The sequence below is a fragment of the Schistocerca americana genome, chromosome 5 (genome assembly GCF_021461395.2).
Source record: "Schistocerca americana isolate TAMUIC-IGC-003095 chromosome 5, iqSchAmer2.1, whole genome shotgun sequence".
NCBI lineage: Eukaryota > Metazoa > Arthropoda > Insecta > Orthoptera > Acrididae > Schistocerca > Schistocerca americana.
Window position 1 is genome coordinate 130,255,920 of NC_060123.1, and position 22,458 is coordinate 130,278,377.

Here is a 22,458-nt window from a genome sequence, read left to right on the forward strand (position 1 = left end):
AATACAATCAAAACACTTGGCTGGGAGCTGCTACCCCACCCGCCGTATTCACCAGACTTGGCCCCCTTCCGACTACCATTTGTTTTCATCAATGGGACGTGCATTGGCTGAGGAACACTTCGATTCCTACGAAGAAGTCGAAAATTGGGTGTCTGATTGGTTTGCTTCAAAAGATGAACATTTCTATTGGCGTGGTGTCCACAAATTACCAGAAAGGTGGTCAAAATGTATAGAAAGCAATGGTCAGTACTTCGAATAAATTGTTCTTACTTTTCAATTCAAAATTAGTGTTTCATTTTCAGAAAAAAACCCTCATATCATTCCGGTACACCTGGTATTTGTTTATATTTCAACAACAGAATTTAAGTTATGAAACAATTACTGATTTCGCCCTGTAATGAAAGATACAAACTAGGAATAGTCAAAATAAATTATAAAATCAATTATATACATAAAACTAGGCACAAAATTAGATCTGGTGTTATTTACTTTAAAACTGAGAGCCAACCTATCTCTTTTATGGAACTGCAGATTATACTCATGTATGTTAACAGAAATTAGTCAAAAATGAGAAAATTGATTTTAAGGAGGCAGATGGGAAAACAAGAGGGGAAGTAAAAACATCCCAGCTTGCTTTGTCACAAACTATTAAGGATGACAAAAGTATGTGCTTCAGCATATTCTTAAATGCAATGCGGTATTCAATTGTACACAGTGTGAAGGGTATCTTGTTCCAGAGGCGGACACCAGCAACAGAGAACAGGTTTGCAAATGTTTATGTTTTATGAAAGGGCACAGCTATGATACTAACAGGTGAGATCTTGTGACTGATGATAGGTACTTGATGTTTGAATCGATGTACTGGGGTACATGCACGCTGCGGAGCATAGGAAGTAGACTTCTCTGGGCGCAATAGATAAAATCATAAATATTCTTACTGGCCATGACAATTTTCAGCATTTATTGATACAGAACAGGAATACTTCAGTTTACAAATGAATCGAAAGTCAGTGGAGCAGCCTGGATGACAGACTACAAACAGAAAAAACAAAAAAGGTATCTGAAAGGTTTCGCTTAAGACCATAATTAGAATCTTAACTTAGTCCACAGCACACAAATAAAAAGCTTGATCCAGAGTCCAACACTCATATGACATCACAATCCTCCATCCTCCTAGTAGAAATCTAGTCAAAGTTATAGAAAATTTTGTTACAGTCCCTAACTATCAGTTCCACTCAGCAGTTCACTTTGGACACTTCACTGGTTGATGGGGCAAAGGGCTGACAGTTGTGGAGGAAGATCTGTTTCACCTCAGATGTTTATGACTGCACATCCATGTCCCCAGTTGCTGCCGGAAGACTAACTGAAGCCGTGGTTTCCTTGTGTTGTTATCTAAGATGCCAGAAGTGGTGAGATGCCAGCAATGGTGGCAATACTCAATGGAGCTCAGGCAGCATTTTTGGAGTTGGTTGGTGTGATGCATGATGCTGGCCATCTCACAGTCATGCAGCCACGTACTGCCATGATGATGCCAGGAAACCATTTCTTGGGCACTCCACAGCGGGGGCATCAAAGAGGCATGTGGTGTTCTGGTGCTAGGAGGACCAAATTTAATAACCTGTTATGGAAGTAGCCATGGAGAAGCTCTGCTGAAACTTTCCCTTACCTGACATTGTCCTGTATTATATGCCAGGATAAAGGTAAGGGTACCACTTTTTTCATCTGCATTTTCAAGTGTTCACATAAACAGTTCAGTCATACTGTTCTAGGTCAGATGATAGGTGCTGTGGTGAGGTGTAAGATGCTATTTCTTTTACAAAAGTCCTTAAACTGACCAAATGACAATTGAGCACCATTAACTGGTACGACAATACTGGAAACCCTCAATGGCAGAAATCTCTTTAATGTTTTGATGGTGGCTGGTGATGCTGTACGGTTTGTGTTGATCACATATGCAAACTGTTAACATGCATCCACAACCACAAGTCACATGATGACCATAAATGGTGTGGCATAATTGATGTTATTGTGCTTTCGCAGGGGTTGCATAAGTGGCTAAGATGAGAACTTTGGAAATGGTGCCACTAGCATCACGGCAAATGCCATGCAGGTGTGTGCTATTTACTTAATCTCTGTTGAGACACCCAGCAATTAGCATGGTACTGCGTGCGTACCTTTAATCTTGTGATGTCCCAATGGTTGCCAAAGAGCAGGCATAGGATGATGGAGTCTCACCATTGCTTGAGCCACTTTCTGGCATTCATCGTTGTCAGTCATGAGAAGTATGACATAAAACAAGACAAGCATTTGCTGTTTGTTTGAAGCTTATGTTAGAAGGTCTGACCAAGGGAAGATGCTGGGGTCATCTGTGTAGCATAAAATGCAAGACTTGGTTGAGGACTTGATACTCTTGTGCAGCTGTCACCAATTATGTGGCTGGTACTGGAAATGTCATGTTGAAGTTACGCATATATGGCAAAACACACTGATTCTTTGCAGTCAGAGTTTGTTCCTGGCCCATGGGTAACCACAACACCTACAAGGGGCCGCAATTTGGGAAACAAAATTATGAGTTTTGGGTTAGAAAATAGAAGATATGCACATGCTGATACATCAGTAATCTTATATGCTTGGGTATGCAGCTGCTGTTGACAAAGGAAACTGTCCCAATCTTCATCATCCAACTGGAACATCAGAAAACGCAGCAACTGATGCAACAGTTCATCCTTCTACTGGAACTGTTGTTGCTGTCCTCAGTGGTATCTGGTTTGAGTCCTACGTTAGCATCTGTGGTTTTGTTTCCCTGCCACCAATGACAAATTTGTAGGTTTTCTTGCAGGTCATGGCACAGACTAACACAAAACTTGGTCTGAAAGGTATCCACTCAAGTCCATAATCACAAACCAAATTCATCTACAGCTCACAAGTAAACAGCCCAATCCAAAGTCCAACATTCCTATGCCACCATAACACTTTAAGGCCCCAGTAATTCTCTAGCAGAAGTTATGGAAGCTTCTGATCCAGTCATGAACTGCCGTTCCAACTGGTAGTTCCATTTGCTCTTGATAGTAGTCCCTCCCATACCACGAGATTAGCTGGCACAATACATGGGGTGCACCACCTCGTGGAGACAACACAGGACAATTTCTCCACAGCAGTGATAAGTGATCTGCTGGTGCATGTTTTCTGCCACAAATTCTTTTAATTTATGTCAATTTGCAGTCAGTGTCTGAACTGCTGCTAACTTCACAGGATACATGGGTAACTATGCTAACTGGGCATATGAAGCACTGACACAGCGAAACGGACAGATGATGCTTATATAAGGAACACAAGCATATACGGTTAGTTCTGATCAACTGGAGTTGATGCAGCGTTGGATTATACGAGGGTCGGTCAAAAAGTAATGCCTCCCATTTTTTTTCTACTTAAAGAAATTAAGTTAAGTGAAAAATTTGAATTTGGCGCCATTCCTCAAACCTTCTTCTGCAATCCACTGCAGTAGTAACTTTCTGTGTCAACAGGTGGCAGCACAGCAGAAGTTTGTAAGATGGCCGACATCGATGTTCGTTTGAGACAGCGTTGTGTGATTGAATTCTTGAATGCAGAAGATGAAACGCCCATACGCATTCATGAAAGACTGAAGAAGGTGTATGGTGTTGTGACAGTGGATGTCAGCACTGTTAGAAGATGGGTTCGTCGTTGTAAGGAAGCTGAAGGGCAAACACCGTTGACTGACGAAAAGCGGAGCGGCAGGCCGGTGAGTGCAGTGACTCCACACAACATTCAGCAAGTTGATGACATGAGCAGGGATGCACAATAAATTCTGTTCAATACGTCACAACCCTCAACAAACTTAAAGCACGTCTTCAGCGAGTTCGCCCAACAAAATCAATGGCAGATGTTCTTCTTTTGCATGACAATGCAAGACCACACACCAGTCGTCACACCTCTGACGAGATTGTCAAAATTGGATGGGAAGTTTTGCCTCATCCCCCATACAGCCCTGACCTGGCACCATCAGACTTCCATCTGTTCGGGCCACTAAAAGAAGCTCATCGTGGGATTCATTTTGAAGATGAGGAGGCCGTCAAAACATCCGTGCGTCAATGGCTTAGGAAGCAGAGCTGTGATTTTTACCGTGCTGGGATACATGCCCTTGTTCAAAGATGGACCAAAACTGTAGAGATGGGCGGAGATTACATTGAAAAATGACAAAATGATCCTCAATGTTGTGGTTTTCAACCTATGTAATTGCATTTAAATTTCCTGACAATTAAACGTAGAAAAAAAATAGGAGGCATTACTTTTTTACTGACCCTCGTATCATGATATGGAGATTTGACAGAACAAGTCAATGTTCAAGTTCACATTTCACATACAGTGTAAATACGTTTCAAAACTTCTTGAGGTCCCGGAGGCAAGGGAAAGTCTTCCACCGTGTGGCAACAGTATTTTTTGCTTAGTAGAGGTTCTCATCAAAGTAACACCCACTTTATTCACCACTATGGTATTGGGATACCACTGAGAAAAATGTTAGGCAACTGTTTGTGGAATGTAGAGGTAATTACTTTTTGATGCGAAACTACAATTATTTGGACTTCTTTGCATCTAGTTTATGGTCTGAGTTGTATGTCCATCTGAACAATGAAGACAGATCGTCATTATCGGGATGATTACAGTATCAATTTCTTCAAACCTGGTACGTAAGATAACACTTAAGGTCACTGGCATAGAAACAATGTTTACAGGAGGATAAAACTGACAAGATGTTTCTGACATACAAGGAGAACAGTAGTGGATACAGGACTGACCCATGGAACTACTGAGAGAACATGCTTTCAGGTGCCTTTTATTCCAGTACACAACACCAAGCTGTCTGTTTCTCAGGCAACATTCAAAACAACTTCAGCCTATTATTTGCAAATTTTAGTAGTCACATTTTTATGAGCCATATGTCAAAGCTAATGGCATCAGATCTTTGTTGAAGTCATGACTGTCTATGACATTTTCATGTCATCAGTTACCTAATTAGTGCAGTGTTTGTGCTTGCAAAAAACCAGATTGATATTTGCCACACAAGCTGAATTTTCATAAGCATTCACTCATTTGTCCATGGCTTTTGATACAGTGAATATGATTCTTATGTGCTAGAAATCACACGGTTGTGACACAACATGTCATATTCAAATAATGGTGATCAATTTTGGTCAGATGCTACATCTGGATTGCACGCTCTGCATAGCAAGAGCCAGGTAAGCACACCTCTGACAGATGTCTGGTGGGCATGGCATGATATAAAGGCAGCGTGGCTGAGCAGTGCGATGAGTTAAGGGGCCTACATGTGTTCCTGCCAGATCTGATTGCTCCGGATATGCCATCAGTTCCAGTCAGAGACGCACACAAAGGGTCGATTTATAGTGTTCACATTTACACACATGCAGTGTAAACTATTATAGACACAGAGAAGCACAATACGTCAGTTAAAGAGCAAGTAAAGATGACTCTGTTGCAATGCAGACACGCTCTGTGGAAAGATAGAGTGCCAAACAGATTTGTTTAAACTTACATGCCTGCAGGAGTATTGTTTGGGTGTCTGTGTGGTTGAGTGCGTAAATCTGTCTATTTTTAAAAGAAAAAGAGGAAGAGCTCATAGGTCATGTGAATGCTATTTTCTGTTACATGTTCCTATGCTGCACACACCAGTCTGCTATAGGTGAATAGCTGCCTTTCCCTTATTTTATGCATTGTCCAATTCCCGACTTTCCACTGTTGTTACATTGCCAATTTAAATCACAGTTGCAGTTGGCCATCCACACTGAATATAGCAAATATTAATGACAGCACAGTAAGTAATCCATGTGCCTCGAAAACAGCAAAACTTCTCCGTTGGGATTCATATACAATTACAGTTAAAAGTGAACTATTTTTCAGTTTTAATTGGTATGTACATACTTCTATGCACTGATCTCTACTAGTTTCAATGTTTTTGAACATATATTCTCGTTAATATATGTAACAACTTCTCCTTTTACCATGTTAGTTCTACATGAGTATGATGCTAAAGTACTGTCTTTCATATTTAGCTTCTCTAATCCTGCTGTAATGTGCTGTTCAGATACACACAGAGCTCTGTATATTTTCTAAATAGGCAAGAAGATCTTGCACCACATTACTCAGTCCTCTAACAGTGTGTATATGTGGACAAGAAAAAAAAGTCCCGGATTTTTCCTGGATTTCCCAGTTAAAAACACTTTTTCCCATGTGAAAATACACTTCTTCTAGGCGAAAATACACTTTCTTCATGATAAGCGACAGCGTACTTTCCTTTGGAGCTGTAAAAATATCAATCTTTTGAATGGTAAAAGTTTTATATACCAGTGTAGAACTTACCGGCACTTTATAAAATGAAACTCAGCAAGGCTGGAAAAAAACACGTTTTGGAAACCTCTTTGATATACAGCAACATATACGTTGCATATGAGGTGTGGCTAGAAAAAAACCGGACTAGTACTGGTGAAACAATAAAACGAATGCAATAAGGCTGAAAGTCGCGTGACCTGTCACGTGACTCTCGCTCCGCCTACTGCTCGAGTTTCATCTCCCTCCTGCACTCAGTCTGCCCGTGGCGTCTGTTTTAAGTAGTTGACGTTTTGTCTGTGCGTCGGAAAATGTTGAGTGTACAGAAAGAACAGCATGTTAACATCAAATTTTGTTTCAAACTAGGAAAATCTGCAAGTGAAACGTTTGTAATGTTACAACAACTGTACGGCGATGATTGTTTATCGCGAACACAAGTGTTTGAGTGGTTTAAACGATTTAAAGATGGCCGCGAAGACACCAGTGATGACACTCGCACTGGCAGACCATTGTCAGCAAAAACTGATGCAAACATTGAAAAAATCGGTAAACTTGTTCGACAAGATCGCCCTTTAACAATCAGAGCAGTGTCTGAGTTAACAGGAGTTGACAAGGAAAGTGTTAGGCAGATTCTTCATGAAAGTTTCAACATGAACAAAGTGTGTTCAAAAATGGTTCCAAAGTGTCTCACAATTGAACAGAAGGAACGCCGAAGAATGATTTGTTCTGACATCCTGGAAAACATTGAAAGTGATCCCACCTTCTTACAAAATGTTATTACTTGCGATGAATAGTGGTTTTTTACTTACGATCCCGAAACTAAACGCCAATCGGTGCACTGGAAAACTCCTGGTTCTCCACAACAAAAGAAAGCACGAATGTCAAAATCGAAATTCAAGGCAATGATGATTGTTTTTTTTGACATCAAAGGGATTGTGCACATTGATTGGGTATCAGAGGGACAAACAGTGAATCAGCATTACTGCATTAGCGTCCTGGCTACCCTACGTGAGCGAGTACGGAGAAAACAGAACGATTTGTGGAGAAAAAAGTCATGGATCCTTCACCAAGACAATGCCCCAGCTCACAGTGCGTTGTCAGTGAAGACGTTTTTGGCAAAACACAACATTCCCATCTTAGATCATCCACCCTACTCACCTGATTTGGCCCCCTGTGACTTTTTTCTTTTCCCTAAAGTCAAGTCAGCTTTGAAAGGAACTAGATTTGAGACTGTTGAAGCAGTAAAAGAAAAAGCGACGGAAGTAATGTATGGACTTACCGAAAATGATCTGCAGCATTGCTATGAACAGTGGAAAATTTGTATGGAGCGGTGTAGAGACCGAGGAGGAGAGTACATTGAAGGAGATAACATGAAATTGTAAATAATTGTAAATAAATGTTTTTTCCAGCATCAGTCCGGTTTTTTTCTAGCCGCACCTCGTATTTTCATATTACGATACACTGAAATTTTCGTATTACGAAAGTATACATTCGAATTCCACCAAACACAGCATGTTCATTTCCAAAGCACTGAAATACAGATTGCAATGTGCTTTTGCAAGCCAATCTTAGCACACTGCACCTAATCTCGCCAGCCAATAACAGCAGATATTCAGAGCATACGACATAAGATGTAGTCAGTCAACAGCAACATCACTTTTAAGTAATGTGAACACACAAACAGGAGGAGTTAATGGTTTAAATTAATGTACATAGTGCAGCTAAAAGAAAAGCTAAGCTTTCACATATAATATTGGCCTGTTTAACGTGTATTACACTTTAAAATACATCACACAAATGTGCGAATAAAATTTTAAACAATGAAATTGATGAAACTTCCTGGCAGATTAAAGCTGTGTGCCGGACCGAGACTCGAACCCGGCACCTTTGCCTTTTGCGGGCAAGTGCTCTACCATCTGAGTTACCCAAGCACGACTCACGCCCCGTCCTCACAGCTTTTACTTCTACCAGTATCTCGTCTCCCACCTTCCAAACTTCTAAGGTCCCGATTTCGAGTCTCGGTCCAGCACACAGCTTTAATCTGCCAGGAAGTTTCATATCAGCGCACACTCCACTGCAGAGTAAAAATCTCATTCTGGAATGAAATTAATTTCTGGTCTTCTGGGCCCAAAATTATTCTAAGTGTCTGGTACTCAAAATGTTACGTTTTACATGAGAGTCTGTGATTTAAGAAAATCATTGCATGTTCTTACACTAACATAATTCATCTTGCATAGAAGGAAATTTCCTTTGAAAATATCACTTTTCAAAGTACCATTTACAATATTTTCCTGCAACCTCTTAGACATGGGTTCATTTTAGCAGGCGACTGAAGATGCCTTGCAAAGAATAAAGGCAAAGCGTGTACTGCATGAAAATTGTGTTTCAATCTGTTGTTGTCTGACGGTCCAAAAAGTAAAAATTATCAAAATATCGTTTCAGCTGGTGCCAGAGAGCACCAGAACACCGGCGTTACTGTGTGTGGGCAGCTACAATGTCCTAAGAATCCTGTATGTTCATACATAGATATCATTCTACATTAAGGGACATCATAAAAGAAATAGGCCATCAGAGGATACTCCAAGAGCATAGGAATTTTGTAAACCATACTAAAATGCATAATTTGGCACACACTTTCATATGTCCAGATTCACAATGAAGTAGGTTCCTACCTGATATAAAGCTCTTCAGTGTGCTTTTTCAGGATGCAAATTTTTCTGTAGTACCAGTACTGTATTTTCTCATGTTTGGTTTATTATTATGTGATAATGCCTTAAGTGTCAGAAGGTGAAAATGTGCACTTGAAATTCAGTGAACAGTTGAAACTAGCCAATAGTGTGGAAAGAAACACTTTGTTTCTTATAAACTGATTGCATGTGTGGAAAAGATTAATAAAAGCCACATTTATTTAGCAAACTGACAAAAATTACTTCACTGTTGCGCATGGCGATTAACGCTTGACTGCCAAAAATGTGGAAAGAAAATAAAATCAAAAAATCAGACAACTGAAACTAATAACATATTTTAAACTTCCATAATTATGCAAACATATTTTAATTCACTTGACGGATCCCGGCCAAAGAAATCAGTTTTGTTTTTATTTGATGTTTGAACTGTAAACAAAAAGGAAACAGCAACATCACTAAACATTAACACGGGTCACTATCCCCCTTCCCACTACAACGCAGACTGCTCTGCACATGCGCCAATCCGGCAGCTTGGGCAAGCAAAAAAAAATTTTCTGGGTGGCGTGACTGCTCCTTGCTACTGCTGCAGCCTCACTCCAAGTAGCCACAAGTGGGAGAGAGTACTGCATGTACACAACTCAACTGTGCGTGCACATGAGCCCGCTGGCAGCTGCTCAAAATGAACTTAATGTAAACAGCTGTGACATCAAGCTCATCAGAAGCAGTTTGCTGTTATGAAGTATTCCATAATCTTTGCGCTAAAGCCTTTGACAAATTTTGCTTTTAGCAAGTGCTTGTGTGTACACTGTGTTTTGTTGTTGTAAATGGCCCATTTCCTTTGCAACTGAAGTTTTATTTTGGTTTTATTTTCTTGTTTTGCGTTTTATTGCTCCTGCAGCATGTTACAGTAAAATTCTTTGTTAGACTATCAGTTCTTAACACTCAAAATTACAGAAATTTAACTGAAGACTAAAACAATGAAAAATTCTTGGAATTCTAAAAAATTCCCAGGTTTTTTTCCAGATTTCCCAGTTGTCCTGGATCGTATACACCCTGTCTAATATTCTGCTGAAATAAGCTAACTTCACTTTTCTGTGCATTCTTATAATTTTGAGAGGCTCATATGTTAATTTAATTTCTTTCATAACAAGATGCCTAAATCCTGACAGCAATAACCACAAGGACCAGGCTTTGTGTGATTGTGCCGCCCCTCCCCCAACATTTTCTGCAAGAAGCTCAGTCAACCTAACTTTCCCCCTCTACTTTAGTTGTAGGCCATGTCTAGTATATCCCCATCTCCCAATTGTAACAACAGATTCAACACTTGTATGAGATCTCATATCAGTTAGCAGCAAGCATCATCTTGCTACTTGAAGTTCACACAGCTCACAGCAATGTTAACTCAAGGCTGGTCATGGTGCTGCAGGACCTTCATAAAACTCTCACTTCTTTGTGCCTGTGTGTGAAGTTGCAACTCTCATTCCATCTAGGACATTGCTAAAGCTGTAATTTTTCTCAGAGAGAGAGAGAGAGAGAGAGAGAGAGAATTTGTAGTTATATTGAATGAAGACCTGGGGCCTGAAACCTAGCACAATTTTCTGATATTTTTAGTGTTTCTATGTGCCATCCACCATTCAACTACAGGTAAATAATTACTCTCTTGTACTATAAATATGTGTAGTTGCCTCCAGCCCTTTGGGTATCGGAGCACGCTTTCCATCCAATGGAAATTCTCAATTTGTCACATTCCTTCAATGCCCTACTGCAGCTGACGTCAGCACCTCCCCTCAGAAATACTGATATTTAGGATCCTGTATCAAAAAACACTGGTGCCTGTTCTGTCAGACACGCCACATACAACAGACACCAGACATAAACATAGTATATCTGTAAGCTCAACTGCTATGATATCTTCAATGTGGATGCACGATAGATCCGAACTCTTTCAGGAGTACAGAAAAAGCTGTGTGTGATAAGTTGAGAATTTGGGTTGGATGGAAAGCAAACTTGGATAGCCGAAGTGGTAAAGCCGACCACTCACATAATGGAAGAAATCCAGGTTCAACTCCCGGTCCGGCACAAATTTTCAACTTCTGCCACTGAAATTATTTCAATGCCCAATTGTGGCTGACATCAGTACCTCCCTTGAAATACCTTTCTTATGTTTCGAATTACAGTAGCATGGTATAAGAAAGCTGTTTTTACCACAAAATTATGTCATGTTGCTTTTCAACCAGTGACATTCCAGCACTATCGACTTGAGAGATAAGACTAACAATCATTAATGAATGACTTCTCTGCCATTATTCAAGATGGTCAAATACATTCTTGTAAATATTCTAATATGTGTAGGGAATCTGATCTAACAAGGGAATTACTTCAGCTTGAATGGATAAAAATGACTAAAAATTATTTTAAAATGTGCGTGTTCACCTTCACTATTTATCCATAAACAAATAAATTCTTGTTTGAAGGCTAAATAGTCTAAAAGCTTTAGGGGCATAAGTTTCTAAAGAAACAATACTGCATAACACTATTAAGAGCAGTATGTTCACAAGAGTCATTCACAAGGAATGTTTCAGCAAACAGATGAAAATTTGCTTGAAACAATATTTTATAGAGTCATAAGCACACCAGACAAAAAATTAGTCAACCCAGGAGACATCATGCTATTATTGTGTAACATCACTTCCAGCCTTGATAATGGCTTCAATTGGATGAAGAAAGATTCCACAAGTTTCTTTGTGTGTTCCACTGAACCCACTCATTGATAATTAGATCCTGTAGAAGTACCAAACTGCTTTGTTACTGATTTCCACATTTCACCCACTGTTCCAAAGAGTTCCAGACATTTTCTACGGAATTAAGTTTGGGTGATTTAGTGGGCCAGTAGAGATACGACTGGGTGGCCGAATGTTCACCAAGAAAGGAACGCATGCATGCAGCACTGTGAACACAGCTGTTGCCATATTGGAAAACGAGTGTGTCACAGCATACTCATCATTATGTTGCAGAAGAAAGGGCAACTCTGGGTCACTGAGAATGTTTATATCAAACATCCTGGCTCACGTTCACAATAACCAGAATGAGTGCACCAAGTCATGGTACAAGAAAGAGCCCCAAAACATCACAGAACCACATCCAGTGTTAACTACACCCTCCACACACTGTGGATGAAACGTCTCATAAGACCATCGCTGCACTCGACATCTTGCATCATTTGGAGAGAGGCAAAATCGTGACTCATCAGACAATATGCAGCTTCAGGTTAATTACTGTCCTGCTTCTGAGTTGTTTGACCCATTGAAACATGACACTACTTGTGTGCTATGAGCAATGGACTTCCGTGAGTCACCCAACCCCAAATGTTCACAGGAAGCAGTTCCCTTCACAACGCTTGCACAGTTACTAGTTGAGATGGTTATGCATTGCTATCACTAGCAATTCCTGTTGGCAATGAAACTGAATGTAACTGACAAGACATGAAACTTAGAACCAGTCCCTGTCAGTTAGGGTCATTTTACAACCACTGTTCTCAAGCTATGTTACAAGTCTGTGATTGACACACCAATCCTTGAAGACACATCTGACTGTCTGCATTTACACAGCAACATATCTAGCAATTTCATATACAGTTGGTCATAGGCATGTCTAAACACAATATAGCTCCTTTCAGTTTTTCTGTCAAATCTTATTGTGTTGATACTACACAACCAACTCACACAACCAACTCTCTCTCACACACACACACACACACACACACACACACACACACACTACTTCACTTCCATGACTTACCCCAGTGATGGAGGGTCACACGACTGCCTGGTACCAGTTCTACTACATCTGCTGTGTTCCAAAGTGGTCAGAACAGTTTTTTAGGGTTGGCGACTAATATTATGTCCACTGAAGTTATTTCCCAAAATAGAAGATGCTGTATTGTCATACATTCTTACCTGATTCACCATAAAAGTGCAAATGTGAAGTTTCAATGAATTGATTGAAATGTAGCAGAATCAAACAATTTGCTCACTTCACAAGGACAACATATGAACACGTTACATAATTTTCAGTGTATCCACGCTGCAGTAGTTTAATATTGAAGACCACAGTGACCACATTGTGTAGATCTTTGCCACACGCTGTTCAATTCTGCTGTGTTTTAATCACTTCACTGAAACCCTACATTTGCACTTCAATGACAAATATGGGAAGAACAGATGACTACATAGCAAATTCTACTGAAGGGAATATGAGTCTGTAAGTAATGCAAGTGTAAACATATACCATTTCAAGTAAATGTTTACCTTTTTGCCAAATAATACATTTATTTCTCTTGTCAATCTGCTGATCACAACTGCTTGTGTCACAATACTGTTTCTTCAGCATTATGTGGTTCTGTAGTCTTTACATTTGTTAACCTTCAAGTACGGATAGCACACTAATGCAGAGTCTTACTGATAAATAACAATGGATAACGGAACAGACACCTTTCACTATTTTAAAAATACGAAGCTCTGCTGAAAAGTAATGCCTCCAATTTTTTTTTTTTTTTTTTTTTTTTAAACAAGTGTACTGACCTTCTACATCTGTATTTTTCATGTCACCTTCTTTGCCACCATGACAATGCCAGACCACACATGAGCACTGCGACAGCTGCAACAACCTGACATTTTGGATTCACTGTCACTGATCATCCTCCATACAGGTCCCATCCAACTTTCATCTGTTTCCAAAACTTAAAGAACACTTTCAAGGACCTCATTTTTATAGTGATGAAGTGGTGCACATAGAGGCGAGATTGTGGCTCCATTGACAAAGTCGAATATTCTACAGTGACAGTATCAACAAACTGGTCTCTCGTTAGGAGAAATGTGTTCATGCAGTTATCATGGTGACTACGTTGAGAAATAAATATGCAGACATGAAGAATAAGGATCTACAATGTTCATAAGATTCACTTATTTAAAAAGCTTTATTAATTTTCACATAGAAAATTTGGAAGCATCCATTTTCAGCATGCCCTTGTAATTGTTATTTGATTTCAGTTACTTCCCTTGTAACACAAAATTGTTAGGTGCCAATTCGATTTGAATGTTGGCTGATATGACACAATTCAAACAATTTCTTCAAGTGGTTAAGTAATGCAAGAATTTACAGTCTAGAGCAGGGGCGGGCAGGAATCCTGCATGTGTGCGGTGCACTTGCACGTGTGCAGTAAACAGGTGTTCTGCGTGCACATAGGGGCAAGCTGGCCACCCGCTTCTCTCCCCTCCCCACCATACCGTCTCTCCGCTTCTTCCTCTGTAATGCGTTTTGTTTCCTGGCCTGCTTTATTGAATGAAGGAATAAGGTTAGTACGAGTGCTTGAAAGAAATCACGGTTTGAAAGAGTACCTATTACCTACAATACGTTGTATTTAATTATCACAAGTAGAGTTTACAATACGTTTAATGTCTGGAACAAAATTTCTACATACAGACAAACGCAAACAGTTACGTAAATTTTCATTACTGATGTTTGCGCTTAACCGAGAGTTATTAATTTTCATAACAGAAAAAAATTGCTCGCAAACGTATGTCGAGCCAAACATATTATCTTCGTGGCTTCACGATGGAGACAAGGAAACTCTTGCTCTGGAAAGTTGTGATAAAAATCTATTACACGTCTTGCCAAAAGGAACTTGTCTCTCATACGAGAATTACGCTGTAGAATCTACAGTGTAGATCTATTAATTCCATTTGCAAACTGGGATGAATATCATCTACAGAAACAGCAAATTGTCTCGAGAACTATTCAAAACCTTGGGATAAGTATGATATATCCCCAAATCGCTTGAGAATTTCCTCTTCTATTACACTAAGTACGGGAACATATTAAAATTTATTATAATGGCGTTCAATATTAAACTTCTGCTGACCAGCGAGAATACTGTCACATATTATACATTTTGAATTTTCACGTTTTTGCACAAAGAAAAAATGATTCTCCCATTCCTTTTTAAAAGATAGCAAATCTCCACTTCTCCGTTTCCATGATTCATTCTGCATTTTCCAGTTCTTGAAACACAATGTTCACTACATAGTGGTCGCTTCGCTTCAACGTCCACAGCTTAGCCTGGTACTACACTGCCGCAACCTGCCAGCTGTCACCACTGTCCCATTCGACAATTGCACGCGAGCAGCATACGTGCAGCGCTGTGTGCTCATGAGTCGTGTGCAACGTTTGCTCGTCCCTGGTCTAGAGGCTGTCACATTCGCTGCTGTAAAAGGTCAAGATAGTATAATGAAGTAAACGCACATTTTGTTAGATTCCTGACCAGGGTTTATAAATTTGTTTTTGTTGAATTAGTAGAAACTGTGCCAGTGTCCTTTGAATAAAACTGCTATTACTCTTTTACAATGAAATGTCTGTCTTAACTGTTCAGTTATGGTCTCAGAAAACAACATTACTCAGATACTTCACTTAGTCACTTATGAATCACACTTCAGAAATATGCGAATACTTACAAGATCTGTTATGCCGCCATATTTAGTATCAAATTCAACTTTCCATGTTTCTTTCTTATGAAGTGATTTGATATGTTCAGACGCCTGCTGGAAAAGTGTGCTCATGCAATGAAACCTAAAAAAGGAAATTAATTACCTCTTACATTAAAAATAATTATGAAAATACAGAATATTTAGTAGCAGATAATTTTAAAATTGTCATTTATATTCATAGTTACATAATCTAAAATAAAGAAATTGTTCTTTCAATAAAATAAAAGAAGAAATAAACTGAAGGCCCCTAAAATTAACTTGTTCTTTGGCTTACTTTACCATAAAAATTTACGTTTTGTAATGGAGGGGAGTGTCAACATTTTTCCAACTGTTTTTATTATAGCACACCAGATTACTACTTCTCAGTATTATAATACGTGACTCTCAGTAGCTTTTCTCTTGCTCTTTCTGCCACAAACTTAGTATTCAAGAACCAAGATCATACATTACAAGCAATTGGCAGTTCACAAAGAAAATCTCAGCAGAAAAACTTACATTAATCTTGATTTCATCCCCCCCCCCCCCTCCCCCCCCCCCCTCCCCAATCTGTCTGTCTGTCTCTCTCTCTCTCTCTCTCTCTCTCTCTCTCTCTCTCTCTCGCACACACACACACACACACACACACACACACACACAAAGATCATTACTCACAGCAAGACTGAATACTGCCTAGAGGCATTATGAGCACACTATACAGTAAGCAAATTACTCTGCCCTACAAAACTTAGAGATGAGACAGATAAGATATCAAAATGTCAACTGCTCGGTGGAAATGAAATAGTGCAGGAGCATGTTGCCAAAGGTCTCCCAATTGTGCACAGGACACTGTGGTTATGGTGTTCATTACAACATGGCCCAGAGATAACATCTGGATGACACTACACGGATAAGAATCACTGGCAAAGTAGAAGAAGGACGAAGTGTGACAGGTATAGCCCAGGAGTTCGGTATTACTCACAAAACCTGTTTCACATGTGTGCGTGTGTGTGTGTGTGTGGGGGGGGGGGGGGGGGGGGGGGGGGGGGGCATTCCAAAGCACAGCACTGTTGCCTGAAGAAAAGGAAATGGTTGACCACAGTCAAGTACAGCAGTAGATGACCGCTACATTGTACAACGGGCGAGACCAACATCAAACAGCGTGTGCGACAGCAACCAGATTTAACAAGGCTGCGAGTCATGCAGTCTCATGCTCCACGGTGGCATGGCGACTTTATGGCAGCCGTCTATTTGCCCAACGACCAGTACATTGTATTCTGTGAAATCAGCATATTGGCAACACTATTTCCAAAGGTGCCAAGAGCATAGGGACTGGACCAATGAAGAGTGAGGTAGCGTGCTCTTCTCAGATGACAGCAGATTCAATTTGTGTAGCGATTCTGCACATGCTGCCACCTGGACAACATTATTGTGACACTGTACTGTACTCCTTCCCCATGTGTCTCTTCAGGGGTACATATAGACCCCACTTCATTTTCATGGGTGACAATACATGACCTCATCCAACAGCTAAGGTGGAGCAGCCCTTTTAACAAGAAGATATTTGATGAATGGGCAGTCCTGCCCTTCCCCACAATCAAATCCCATCAAGCAAGTGTGAGGTGCATTACAGCACATCCACATGCACTAACCACCATCCAGCAGTTGTTAACCGTGCTGATGGACTAATGGAAAGCACTACCGCAAGAACCATAACCAACATTGCACTGAAGCACAATGCACAGCATTCGTTGCCATCCATGGTCATCATATACCCCTTTACCAACCATGCCCCGTATTTTGTAATGTTCAGAAAACCTTCACAAATCGTGGTAACTAGAGTGTAATTATTTCATTTCATGTACCTTACAATTCCCCCCCATGAACCATGGACCTTGCCGTTGGTGGGGAGGCTTGTGTGCCTCAATGATACAGATAGCCGTACCGTAGGTGTAATCACAACAGAGGGGTATCTGTTGAGAGGCCAGACAAAAGTGTGGTTCCTGAAGAGGGGCAGCAACCTTTTCAGTAGTTTCAGGGGCAACAGTCTGGATAATTGACTGATCTGGCCTTGTAATACTAACCAAAATGGCTTTGCTGTTCTGGTATGCGAACGGCTGAAAGCAAGGGGAAACTACAGCCGTAATTTTTCCCAAGGTCATGCAGCTTTACTGTATGATTAAATGATGATGACGTCCTCTTGGGTAAAATATTCCGGAGGTAAAATAGTCTCCCTTTCGGATCGCCGGGCGGGGACTACTCAAGAGGACGTTGTTATCAGGAGGAAGAAAACTGGCGTTCTACAGATCGGGGCGTGAAATGTCAGATCCCTTAGTCGGGCAGGTAGGTTAGAAAATTTAAAAAGGGAAATGGATAGGTTAAAGTTAGATATAGTGGGAATTAGTGAAGTTCGGTGGCAGGAGGAACAAGACTTTTGGTCAGGTGAATACAGGGTTATAAATACAAAATCAAATAGGTGTAATGCAGGAGTAGGTTTAATAATGAATAAAAAAATAGGAGTGCGGGTAAGCTACTACAAACAGCATAGTGAACGCATTATTGTGGCCAAGATAGACACGAAGCTCACGCCTACTATAGTAGTACAAGTTTATATGCCAACTAGCTCTGCAGATGATGAAGAAATTGGTGAAACCTATGGTGAGATAAAAGAAATTATTCTGGTAGTGAAGGGAGACGAAAATTTAATAGTCATGGGTGACTGGAATTCAAGAGTAGGTAAAGGGAGAGAAGGAAACATAGTAGGTGAATATGGATTGGGGCTAAGAAATGAAATAGGAAGCCGCCTGGTAGAATTTTGCGCAGAGCATAACTTAATCATAGCTAACACTTGGTTTAAGAATCAAGAAAGGAGGTTGTATACATGGTAGAAGCCTGGAGATACTAAAAGGTATCAGATAGATTATATAATGGTAAGACAGAGATTTTGGAACCAGGTTTTAAATTGTAAGACATTTCCAGGGGCAGATGTGGACTCTGACCACAATCTATTGGTTATGAACTGTAGATTAAAACTGAAGAAACTGCAAAAAGGTGGCAATTTAAGGAGATGGGACCTGGATAAACTGAAAGAACCACAGGTTGTACAGAGTTTCAGGGAGAGCATAAGGGAACAATTGACAGGAACGGGGGAAAGAAATACAGTAGAAGAAGAATGGGTTGCTTTGAGGGATGAAATAGTGAAGGCAGCAGAGAATCAAATAGGTAAAAAGACGATGACTAGTAGAAACCCTTGGGTAACAGAGGAAATATTGAATTTAATTGATGAAAGGAGAAAATATAAAAATACAGTAAATGAAGCAGGCAAAAAGGAATACAAACATCTCAAAAATGATATTGACAGGAAGTGCAAAATGGCTAAGCTGGGATGGCTAGAGGACAAATGTAGCGATGTAGAGGCTTATCCCACTAGGGGTAAGATAGATACTGCCTACAGGAAAATTAAAGAGAACTTTGGAGAAAGGAGAGCCACTTGCATGTATATCAAGAGCTTTGATGGAAACTCAGTTCTAAGCAAAGAAGGGAAATCAGAAAGGTGGAAGGAGTATACAGAGGGTCTATACAAGGGCGATGTAGTTGAGGACAATACTATGGAAATGGAAGAGGATGTAGATGAAGATGAAATGGGAGATACAATACTGCGTGAAGAGTTCGACAGAGCACTGAAAGACCTGAGTCAAAACAAGGCCTCGGGAGTAGACAACGTTCCATTAGAACTACTGACGGGCTTGGGAGAGCCAGTCATGACAAAACTCTACCATCTGGTGAGCAAGATGTATGAGACAGGCGAAATACCCTCAGACTTCAAGAAGAATATCACAATTCCGATCCCAAAGAAAGCAGATGTGTTGACAGATGTGAAAATTACTGAACTATCAGTTTAATAAGTCACAGCTGCAAAATACTAACACGAATTCTTTAAAGACGAATGGAAAAACTGGTGGAAGCAGACCTCTGGGAAGATCAGTTTGGATTCCGTAGAAATGATGGAACACGTGAGGCAATACTGACCCTACAACTTATCTTAGAAGAAAGATTAAGGAAAGGCAAACCTACGTTTCTAGCATTTGTAGACTTAGAGAAAGCTTTTGACAAAGTTGACTGGAATACTCTCTTTCAAATTCTGAAGGTGGCAGGGGTAAAATACAGGGAGTGAAAGGCTATTTACAATTTGTACAGAAAGCAGATGGCAGTTATGAGTCCAGGGACATGAAAGGGAAGCAGTGGTTGGGAAGGAGGTGAGACAGTGTTGTAGCCTCTCCCCGATGCTATTCAATCTGTATATTTAGCAAGCAGTAAAGGAAACAAAAGAAAAGTTCGGAGTAGGTATTAAAATCCATGGAGAAGAAATAAAAACTTTGAGGTTCGCCGATGACATTGTAATTCTGTCAGAGACAGCAAAGGACTTGGAAGAGCAGTTGATCCGAATGGACAGTGTCTTGAAAGGAGGGTATAAGATGACCATCAACAAAAGCAAAACGAGGATAATGAAATGTAGTCGAATTACGTCAGGTTATGCTGAGGGAATTAGATTAGGAAATAAGACACTTAAAGTAGTAAAGGAGTTTTGCTATTTGGGGAGCAAAATAACTGATGATGGTCGAAGTAGAGAGGATATAAAATGTAGACTGGCAATGGCAAGGAAAGCGTTTCTGAAGAAGAAAAATTTGTTAACATAGAGTGCAGATTTAAATGTCAGGAAGTCGTTTCTGAAAGTATTTGTATGGAGTGTAGCGAAGTATGGAAGTGAAACGTGGACAATAAATAGTTTAGACAAGAAGAGAATAGAAGCTTTCGAAATGTGATGCTACAGAAGAATGCTGAAGATTAGATGGGTAAATTACATAACTAATGAGGAGGTATTGAAAAGAATAGGGCAGAAGAGGAGCTTGTGGCACAACTTGACTAGAAGAAGGGATCAGTTGGTAGGACATGTTCTGAGACATCGAGAGATCACCAATTTAGTATTGGAGGGCAGCGTGGAGGGTAAAAATCGTATAGGGAGACCAAGAGATGAATACACTAAGCAGATTCAGAAGGATATAGGATGCAGTAGGTACTGGGAGATGAAGAAGCTGGCACAGGATAGAGTAGCATGGAGAGCTACATCAAACCAGTCTCAGGACTGAAGACCACAACAACAACACCTTACAATTATCTTCTGTATTCTACTGTAGCAGTCCTTTTTATTTATGGTCCAAGTGTCATCAAACTATGTTACTTCGCAGTGACACATCACCCTAAAATTACTTTCGCTCAAATTTTGCACACATGTGTATATAAGAGACAAATGGGGAATCATTCTATTGACAGTACAGGCCAGATGAGAAAATCTCCTGACATAAGCAGTTCTGACAAACATCAGAATGTTAAGCATTAGCATCTCAGAACCAGCCAAGTTGGTCGGCTGTTCATGTGCCAATGTTGTGAGCATCTATGGAGAGTTGTTGAAACATTGAAACCTGGAGCAGACAACAAGGTGTTCGACTTTCACACCTTGTCACATAACAAGAAAGTCAGAAGCTGATCTGACAACAGAGTACAATGCTTGTGCAGGCACGAGTGTTCTGAAGCACACAACATTGAATGTTGGGTTCCTCAAAAGATAACATGAACATTTTCCAATGGTGTCACATCATCAACTAAACAGCAACAGATACGAGGTCATCAAGATTGGACAGTGAACCAATGGGAACATGTCATCCGGTCAGATGAATCACTTTTCTTGTTACACTAGGTCGATGGTTACGTTTTAATATAGTGTCATCCAGGCAAAAGGCTGCTCAAAACATTCACTGGCTCACGGATGCTGGTCAGTGGGGGCAATTTTATACCGTAGCTGACATTGACCCAGGTTTCCATGGGATCTGTGGTGGCACCAGGACAGCTGTCGACAACGTAATCATCATTGTGGACCACCTGTTTCCCTTCAGGCTTCATGTCTACACTGACAACAATGGTGTCTTCCAGCAAGATAACTGTCGGCACAAAAAGGCCAGAATCTGCAACAGTGGTTTGAGGAGCATGATACTGAACTCACATTGATGCATTAGCCACCAAATTCCCCTTATCTGATCACAATGGAACACATCTGCGATGCTATCTGATGCAAGCTCCACATCCACAAACCACCAGCCCATAATTTACAGGAATTGCACAACCTGCGGATAGACATCTAGTGGCACATGCCTCCAGAAATCTACCAAGGAATTGTAAAATCTGTGCAACAAAGTATCACTGCTGTATTGTATTCTCAAGGTGGACCAACCCTCTATTTAGCGTGTGATCATAATACTTTGACCCATCAGTGTGTGTCTCAGTGAAGTTGTAACTGACAGATAATGGAATACAACACAAATTGTGAAACTGCTAGGGTCAACATTAGTACAAATAAAGTTTTCCTGAATTGTTATAATCTGAGAATATACTGTTGTAAGAGAAGATGCATTGTTTTGCCTGTGCAAAGAATTGTCACACATCGAGAGAGAGGAGGAACTCTTTTCATTTTCTAAACAGAATATTACAGATGCAGAAATAAATGGCACCTTTAACCAGATCTGCTTAATCATTCATTATCATCATCTGATGGACAAATATGGTATTTCATCTCTCTCAAATGTGGAACTATACTGTCCTGAGCAATTATTACAAGAAGCACTAATTTGGGGGGGGGAGGGAAGGAGGAGGGAGAGATGATGAAGACAAATGGGGTGAGGGGAGGGGGAGGCGGAGGGGGAGGGAGGAGGGGGGCGGGGGGAGGGGGAGGGGAGGGAGATGTGGGGGAGAGAGGGGAGGGGGAGAGAGAGGGGAGGGGGGAGGGGGAGGGGGGAGGGGGGAGGGAGGGAGGGAGGGAGGGAGAGAGAGAGAGAGAGAGA

At 40.5% G+C, this 22,458-nt stretch overlaps 1 protein-coding gene across 1 annotated transcript in view; it reads right to left on the minus strand.

Annotated features, from left to right (window-relative positions):
* The window catches only part of LOC124615371 (exocyst complex component 2), a 121,225-nt gene that overhangs the window by 45,794 nt on the left and 52,973 nt on the right, over nucleotides 1-22,458 (minus strand). Inside the window, exon 12 of the mRNA XM_047143194.1 lies at nucleotides 15,557-15,671. Coding sequence (XP_046999150.1) covers nucleotides 15,557-15,671 — 115 coding nt within the window. The remainder of the gene's footprint in view (nucleotides 1-15,556; nucleotides 15,672-22,458) is intronic.